The sequence below is a fragment of the Lampetra fluviatilis genome, chromosome 27, assembly GCF_964198595.1.
Source record: "Lampetra fluviatilis chromosome 27, kcLamFluv1.1, whole genome shotgun sequence".
Classification (NCBI taxonomy): Eukaryota; Metazoa; Chordata; class Hyperoartia; order Petromyzontiformes; family Petromyzontidae; genus Lampetra; species Lampetra fluviatilis.
Genome location: NC_136301.1, coordinates 4,003,505 through 4,012,607, shown reverse-complemented (window position 1 = coordinate 4,012,607; position 9,103 = coordinate 4,003,505). Strand labels below are relative to the sequence as shown.

Sequence of the window (9,103 nt, the reverse complement as noted above, 5' to 3'; positions counted from 1 at the left end):
CGAAAAAAACTAAGAATAGATTTGTTAGTATCTTTGAATGTTCGTAAGTCGAATGTTCGTAAGTAGAGGAGTCAGTGGAGCTGAAATTTACATGGGGGCGTGGTTATTGCCTTATATGGTTAATTACGTCATGCAGGAGGCGGGGCGGGGGACGCGGCTATGGTAATTAGAAGGCATGGTCCGGCGTAAACCCGGAGAGGGCGCGCGCGCGCGTATGCCGCGACGTCATCACACGGCTGCAGCCGACACGGCCATCTTGCTGCGGGAAGCTTAACGCGATGATGGGAGGGGATTAGTGGCGCATCGCGGTGACGTCACGTACAGAGACTTAGCAGGGGAGTAGTGGGGGGTGGGGAAGTAGTGGGGAGGGAGTAATGGGGGGGAGTAGTGGGGGGGGGGTGACTAGAGAGGGGAGTAGTGGGGGGGGGAGTAGTGGGGGGGGGAGTAGTGGGGGGGGGTGACTAAAGGGGGGAGAGTGGGGGTGGGGAGTAGGGGGGGGGAGTAGTGGGGGGGGGAGTAGTGGGGGGGGAGTAGTGGGGGGGGGGAGTAGGGGGGGGAGTAGTGGGGGGGGAGTAGTGGGGGGGGGGGAGTAGGGGGGGGAGTAGTGGGGGGGGGAGTAGTGGGGTGGGGAGTAGTGGGGGGGGGAGTAGTGGGGGTGGGGAGTAGTGGGGGGGGAGTAGTGGGGGGGGGGGTGACTAAAGGGGGGAGAGTGGGGGTGGGGAGTAGGGGGGGGGAGTAGTGGGGGGGGGGTGACTGGAGGGGGGAATAGTGGGGGGGTAGTGGAGGGGGTGACTGTAGAGGGTGGAGTAGTGGGGGGGGAGTAGGGGGGGTAGTGGGGGAAGTAGTGGAGGGTGGGGTAGTAGGGGGTGGGGTAGTGGGGTGGGGGGTTACTTCCCTGAGCAAGATGGCCGACTAAGGTTGGGGGGTGTTCTCGTCGCCCATCTGAAGCCGTTCCGTGGGCGGAGAAGCGGCCGGTTCATTGGAGCCGGTAGCGAACGACTGCATCGCGACATGGACTGGCTCATCGGGTGAGTCTCCGTGTCCACCACGGTTCTCCCCTTTGCCTCTCATCCCCCCTAAGCTATGTTCACCGCTGCCCTTCTCGACAGCCTTTGTCACTGTCGGCAGCGGCCGAGGCCCGTGAGGCCTAAGTCAGACCCCGACCCTCGACTAGATCCTGCGGCCGGGCGAGTCCGGGTTCCCGTCGAGGCACGAGTCCCGAGTCAGGCTAGGCCTCTACGGGGTCGCGACGGAAAGTGGTGTTAATGAATTGTCTTAATGTTTGGTCACGTTTTTGGGGGGTACGTTTTGGTAAAGTACTCTCTGTTGCTTTGCGTCAAGCGAGGCGGTATTATATTGGGAAGCGGTCCGTTGAAGAAAAGGTGGTGGGAAAGTGTTAACTTTTAGGTGCATGCTGTGGTCGGGCGTGTAGTGTACATTGTGTATAAACAAGGAACTCACGGACTTGCATTGCAAACAACTACATTATTTTAAAAAAACACATACACGTACAACAACGGCAGCCGACATTCGCCTCTTAAGTGACGATTGTACCAGGCTAGGTTCGCCTACAAGGTGAGGTTAAGTCTGGAAGGCTCTCCGCTGGCATAAAGTGACAGCACACACATCCAGGTTGCTATCGGCTGCCTGAGATGACTGTCAGATGCACCACATGCCCTGAACACTTTGACACATTTAGCACATACATGCAGTCCACTGTATATGCACATACGCAAGATTTGCATACGTACACAAAAACAAAAATAATATCTTTAACAGACTGTTGGGGCAAGTGATATTAACGAGCACATATGAAGGCCGGGACGGTACCACGCCCGGCCGCCTTTGTCTCCCTTAGTGTTTCCATATCGCACCAGCTACTGTGCTCATTTAAGGCTTAGTCGACCTAGGGGAGGCCCAGGAGTGGGTCAAGTACAGTCATCGTCACTGGTGTTGGTCGTGAGCCTGAATTGTCCTGTGTGTTAAAGCGCAGTTGGAGAACAAGAGATGTGGCAAGGGGATTAACGCTGAAAGTGCAACATACACACAAGCGTCTAAACCAATTAAGAAGATATTGAGAGCAAACTATGAATCAATCAGTGGGAACAGCGAAAAAGTAGTTGATGATTTGGTAAATCCCACGATAGGCCGTGGATAGCGATATTGAACCATAATCATGATTGATTTGAAGCTTTCGTGACTGCAGGAATTACTCTTTGGTTCTTTCGGTAAAGTCACGTAGAAAGAAAATAAATTCAATAATAGAATACGACGTTTCGATTGCAACACAAGCAGTCGTCATCGGGTAGAACTAAATTTGAGAGAGAGACAAAACAGACACGGAGACACAGACAGACACACAAGCAGAGAGAGACAACACAGAGACACACAGAGAGAGACACAATATAGACACACAGACAGACACACAAGCAGAGAGAGACAACACAGAAACACACACTGTTTGTCTATGTTGTGTGTGTCTCTCTCTGTGTGTCTGTGTTGTCTTTCTCTCAAATTTAGTTCTACCTGATGACGACTGCTTGTGTTGCAATCGAAACGTCTTATTATAATATTTAATTTATTTTCTTTCTACGTGACTTTACCGAAAGAACCAAAGAGTATTCAATGTCCATGTTTTTTAATCCGATGTCATCACCCTGGTTTGGGGGCGAGTCTTACTTGCCGGAGTGTCTTATAATCCAGGATAAGACACGCGGCAATAATAAACCATTATCATTTGCGGCCAGGTCGCTTCTGAAAAATAAGTTAATAGCTCAGTGGGCTTTACCTGGCAAGATAAACAAAACATTGTTTTGTTGAATTGGTATATATTTTTGCAAGCGAATCATGATACAGATAGAATCGTGAAACTTGCAGGAATTTTATTCAGGTTCAGTATTTCTATTATAAAATGCATATACAGTATCCCAGAATGCACATATTCTTCCAAATGTGTAAGAGAATGTTCCAATGGAACAAACAACAAGATATGATTTGAGAATCTAACAAAGAAGTTCAATTTGTTGGGCTCATGATAAATATAATGATAGCAAAAGTAATCGTTTATACATTTCCTGAACAGGATTTAATTGTTGCAGGCCACTGGAAAACACGACAGAGTATTCATGTTTAGGAAAAAAAAGTTTGTAGGTACACCAGGATCATGAGATATATATGAAATAACGACAGGAAGAGAAACAAGGTTCAGGCGACAAAGATACCACGTGGACTTGGTGCATGAGGAGGCAACATCATGGCTAGAAGGGGTTGATGGCCTATCAGAGGTCGCAACCGGGTACCCGATACCCGTACCCTACCCGATACCCGGCTACCCGTACCCGGCCGGGTACGGGTACCCGTTTGCGACCCTGGTGCGGCCGGGTACGGGTAGGCCGTGAGTCACTGGTGAGTAACCGTTTGTCACTCATTTCCCAACGTCTTGTCTCTTTTCACAATTCAAGTTCCTAGAATCAACCCACCCGCGCCTGCAACATGGCTTCTTCCCAGAGGTCGCAATCAGGTACCCGATACCCGTACCCTACCCGATACCCGGTCGGGTACGGGTAGGGTACGGGTACGGCCGGGTACGGGTACCCGTTTGCGACCCTGGTGCGGCCGGGTAGGGTACGGGTAAGGAATCAAAACCCGTTTGCGACCTCTGCGGCCTATGGGGATGAGACTGATGCTTGTCGAAGCCATCCACGTGGCATTGTTTGTATTGCATTAAGTGGCATTGCGTTGCATTGAATACACATTTGCGTTAATACTGAAAGTCAGTTTTTGCTCTGTCTTGTGTTCCCACGGGTAGCCAGGTATCTCAGGCTACCTTATTAGAGTTATGCCACTACTTTGTATTTTGTGAATGAGGTTTATGATATTTTAAGTGGTTTGACTGTTGAAATGTTTATTTTTCGTACCCCAGGTCATTTGCCTGCAACGGGTTCCGCGATGTGTGTGTTTATATTATAGTTTACAGTTTAATCCTTGTGACATTGCCATTACCAGTGTGTGACAACTAGTCTAGAAGCTGTGTGCAGTCATTACAGAGTATTACGGAATTCTAGTGCGTGTGGCCTAGGAGAATTGGATGATGGAATTTCACGGTAAGTTTGGCATAGCATGTGGAAAGCAAGCGTTGTAGTCGTCGAGAAGAGGATGTTGTAGTCATGGGTGGGACACAAGTGCACAGGGCAGGTTACCCAGAAAGCTGTTGGAGTGGCAGTGGCCACACACGGCTGTCATTCGACTTTGGCCAGTGGCCAAGGTCTGGTGATTAAACTGTAAGAGTCCCTTCAAGGTTGTTTGTCCACTGTGCAAACAGTTTCATGATCTGGCAGAACCACGGGTATTAACACTGAACCCCCCACAATCCTACAGGGTCCCTTGTTACTATGCCCCTAGGCAACGGCGAGTTATCCTCGCACTCGGTAACACAGGAACTGCACGCGTTCTCCAGCTCGTGCATGCCGCGTTGCGAAGTCTTGGGACTAGAGTGTATGTATTGTATAATTTGGTGTCTGTGTGTGTATGGAGAATTGGCGCAGTGGATAGCGGACTGCACGCCAAACCCGTTGAACGGAGTTAAGATTCCCAGCCAGGGCCAGCACCGTTGGAGATCGTCATTTCTGGGCCGCCCTAGGTCGACTCAGCCTTAAATGAGTACCTGGTGTGGTGTGTAAACATAAGCGCTGGGGAACAGACAGCTAGCCGTGTTGTTTGCAGCACCACTCCTCTTACACCCTCCCGGCCATCGTGGGTCTCATTGATGGCAGTTGCCCCAATAATATTTAAGGCGTCAAGGGGAATCTTTTGTGTATTTGCAGATATTTTATGATAATGAGCTAAACTTTTTGTTTATTTTACCAGGTGAGGCCCACTGAGTTATATAGCTCTTTTACAGATGCGACCTGGCCACAAACGATAGCTCAACAAAGTGGCTTATCATGTGGAAATGTATAGCAGCCAAATACTCTAAATGCATGTTTCTAAATGTGGAGGGAAAAACTGCATGACCCGGAGGAAAATCCACACAACCACGTTGGCGTGAAAACTTCAAATATACAGCTTTCAGGGTCGGGATCGAACCCACGACCTTCTGCATACCAGGCGAGGGAGTTAACATCTCGCCACCGTGGCTCCCATATCTTCCGTTACTTGTACACAGACCACTGGAGTCAGGTGGTGCTGTGGTTTAGAGTCCTGAGCTCACAATTATCATCGACCATGATGAATCTACTGCTGGATGAAGGCCTCCACAAGCCATCGCCATTCCCGAAGAACTCGTGATGCAACGATTCACCTATAACCTGTACGCGAGTTGATTTGACCACTCCATCTCCCCACTGGACGTCCTATCGGACCCATTCTATCCCTTGGCTGCCACTGTTAACTTGTATTCTTGATCATCAGCCATCATCCCATCTTGCAACTTTTCCTGCCCAAACTCACTTACTTTTCTTCACAGTTGCTAGTGATTTGACTAAATGTCATGTTTGCATCTGATTTATAGTTATATCGTGATGCATAAATCGTGATTAATCGGTTCTCCCGTGCACAGTTCTAAGTATCTTGAGCGTAATCTATTTAAATCAATGCATCGATGCAACCTGACAAGTTAAAGAAAACACACAATATCACTGGTATTAGCCAACATCCCAATGCTAAAAATACCTGCAAATCATGAATTTGGTTTATACAGCAGTAATATTGCCCCCTGACTGCAAAAACTTGGCAGGAGCCTCCAGAAAAATAATCTAGAGAGTTGCTGAGGCATTCCTGGGTAAAAGAGCTGAATAATAAAATATTTATATTCTTTGGGTCTTTTAGTAAAGTCACGTAGATAGAAAAAATAATAACAATAAAATAATAAAAAATGAAGTGAATGAAAAAAATAATAAAAATTATTTTTCTATTATTTTTTCTATCTACGTGACTTTACCGAAAGACCCAAAGAATATGAATTCCTGCAGTCACGAAAGCTTTAAGTCAATGAAAGATTTATAATAAAGATAAATGCAGAATAGAAAGATCGACTGATTTAGAGTTGGGAACCTTCACTTTACTGTACGATGCCTTGAAAACGCTCATGGATGGTCTGACGCCCATCGCATGAATGTGCAATTTTCACCACTGGCCTGGGGGCAATGACAATGATGATCACCAGCCGATAGCTCGTTTGAGCAGGACGGAATTTTCACCGGCACTTGACGTTTGTGCGAGCGGCCCTCCGAGTAGAGAAACAGCTAAACATTTGCGACCAAATTTGGCGTCAGTGATGGTGCCAGCGCGCTGGGTCAAGTTCTTGCAAACGATGTCACGGATTCCTTCTCTTCTGTTTCGGTTTTTTGGAGATCACGATCTTCCTGCAGTGTGGTGTTATCGGCGCTCCCGGGGCGTACTCTGGACTCAAAGTGTCACGTTGGCCATGCGGCCACTAGGACAATACACGCGATGTGAGAAATGACCGGATGTGTCAAAGCCATTGCAATGCCTTCGTGTTCATCATCATCAGCATCACTTTCTTGAGCAGCTCTGGTCAATCCACTTCTGGATGAAGGCCTCCCCGTGCTGCCATCACCGTGAACCGTCCACTTGGCAACTGCACACACATTCATTTTATCCCTCCGTCTCCGTGGAGGTCCTCTCATCAGTGCCGGATTGTTCTCGTAGCAAAAGTAGCATATGCTACGGACCCCGCACTTTCAAGGGCCCCGCGCTAAATGCTTTCAAGATATATATTCCGGTTCAATGATTCTGCGCTTGCTCTATTACTATAGTACTATACCGCCTTTAACTTTTATGAACGACTGGGTGTTTAAGTTTAGCAATTTGTCGTATTATCTGGTTGTATAGCAAATAAAAAAATACAATTAATTTACTATGCAAGTAAACTAAATTGTGTTTCAATATTTGTATGTTTTTTTAATTTAGGGCCCCTTTATAACATATGCTACAGGCCCCGAACTAGCTTAATCCGGCACTGCCTCTCATCTGCTTTCCATTCCTCGGCTGATACTCCGTCACGATGTAGGCGATCGGCCATCATTTCTACATGCTGTGACGTGTCCTGCCTTAACAGTTTTTGAATCCTTTATCCTGCGTATGGCCTCTAATCCATGCCTTCCTCTTGATGTCTCTCGTCGTATTTCCAAGCATGCATCTCTCTCCACGCCTCTATTGCACGTTTATTTTAAACCTTGCTAATGACCTTCTTTGGAACTATAATGTGAAAATGAGGTCATCAATAAGAGATGTCCGGGTGGCTCGGGAGGTCAGCTCACTGAGCCGGCACCGCTGAGATTCTCGATTTGAATCCAGCGTTCAGCAGCCCTTGATTAATGGCAGGTTTTTTTTAAGTGTAGCGAGTTTATTGTCTCGGCCCAGTTACCAACGTCTGCGTCGCCGCACAGCTGAATGTCCTGCTTAAGTGCCTCCTGGTGCCTCAATGCCACTTTGCTGCCATTACGTCTCTGCGTTAAAAGCCTGTCCATGTTTATAGGCGGTGCGACCACCTCTATAAACTGCTTGGCAAACAAGCGTGTGTGCCGGGTCACACCGTCGTAAACACTACCGCTTTCTACCAAAATGTAGAAATCAGGGCAGTCACAGTAGTTCTAGAAAGTATGTACTCATGACCTCCCCCCCTCCCCTCCGCAAGGCACTTGTGAAAATCAGTATTTTGTCTCCAGTTTAAAATATTCTGTCCGCAAGCTTGACTCATGAAATGGGAAGATGATTGAGGTTTGCTACTTAGTGGGCGGTGCTACCCAGGTAATGGGCGGGGCTACCGGAGTAGTGGGTGGAGCTACCTATGTAATGGGCGGGGCTCCGTGAGCGACGGGCGGGGCTCAATGAGGGGGGGGGCACACTGAGGAATGGGCGGGGCTTAGTAAGTAGTGGGCGGGGCTACCTGAGTAGTAGGCAGGGGCTCGCTGAGCAGTGGGCGGGGTTATCTGACGAGTGGGCGGGGTTATCTGACTAGTAGGCGGGACTACCTGGCTAGTGGGCGGGGCTATCTGACTAGTGGGCGGGGGCTACCTGACTAGTGGGCGGGGGCTATCCGACTAGTGGGCGGGGCTACCTGACTAGTGGGCGGGGCTACCCGACTAGTGGGCGGGGCTACCTGACTAGTGGGCGGGGCTACCTGAGTCGTAGGCCCTATGGACAGTAGGCGGAGCCGACCCTGAAGGAGTGTGGAGTCGGGCTGAACGATTAATCGATTTCAAATCGAAATCGCAATTCGAAACAATGCGATTAGCGAATCGAAAAGGCTGCGATTTGACAATACGTAATGGCAAAGCAGTTATAAGTGACTCACAGAATTGTGCGCAGTTGCGTTTCCAGTTCACGACTTCCCTGAAGGCATTCATTCACCTTCAGCGAGCGCGATGCCGATCACACAACGCGGTTCGAATTCGACCCTCGATCGATGTCTGCGCCATCGCCGCACACGCGTCGAATAAAAAGCAAGGGACTAGTCTTTACTTACTAACAACTCTTCTATAATTTTTCATTGCTGGAGGGGTTGCTCCCTACCTGGAAATCCTCGCTCCACCATTCCACATGAACAAACCACTGCGGATGAACCCAATATCGTTGCAACGCGGCAGCTTAGTAGGATTAAACCTCCATAATAGGGGTTTTTGTCGGGTTAGATCGCCTTAATATGAATGTGTCGTTAAACCCGCCACCACCCGACGCAGCCGGTCAGTAATGTTTGTCACGTAGACAATAATATTGGTCGCGAAAGCCGACATGAGGATCAAACCTCGTTACTGCTTTGCCTGGTGGCCAGGAGATGACAGTACAGCCTTGCGTGGAGCTGTAAGCGATACCTCCTATTTGCATGTCGCGTGGTTTCTCCAGGAATATTGTGTTCCTCCCGCACGAAGCCAAATATTCAATAAGGGAAATTGGCCAAGCAGCCCATGCAGCAGCAGTACCCTCCTGAAGAATAACGTTGGAGAATCAGTGAGGCTCTAGTGGGTAAATAAAGTCAATAAGTGGCATTATTTATTATGATTATTGTATTGCAGATGTGACACTTAATCTCATTCGTGTAGTACTTATTGTATTGACCGTGGAGGAATGATGATGATGATTG

The 9,103-nt window shown here is 48.5% G+C and overlaps 1 protein-coding gene across 1 annotated transcript in view; it reads left to right on the top strand.

Annotated features, from left to right (window-relative positions):
- Nucleotides 1-912: 912 nt before the first annotated feature.
- LOC144942310 (MOB kinase activator 2-like) overlaps nucleotides 913-9,103 on the top strand; it is a 28,846-nt gene continuing 20,655 nt past the window's right edge. The window contains exon 1 of the mRNA XM_078869094.1: nucleotides 913-1,028. Coding sequence (XP_078725220.1) covers nucleotides 1,012-1,028 — 17 coding nt within the window. The 5' untranslated portion in view covers nucleotides 913-1,011. The remainder of the gene's footprint in view (nucleotides 1,029-9,103) is intronic.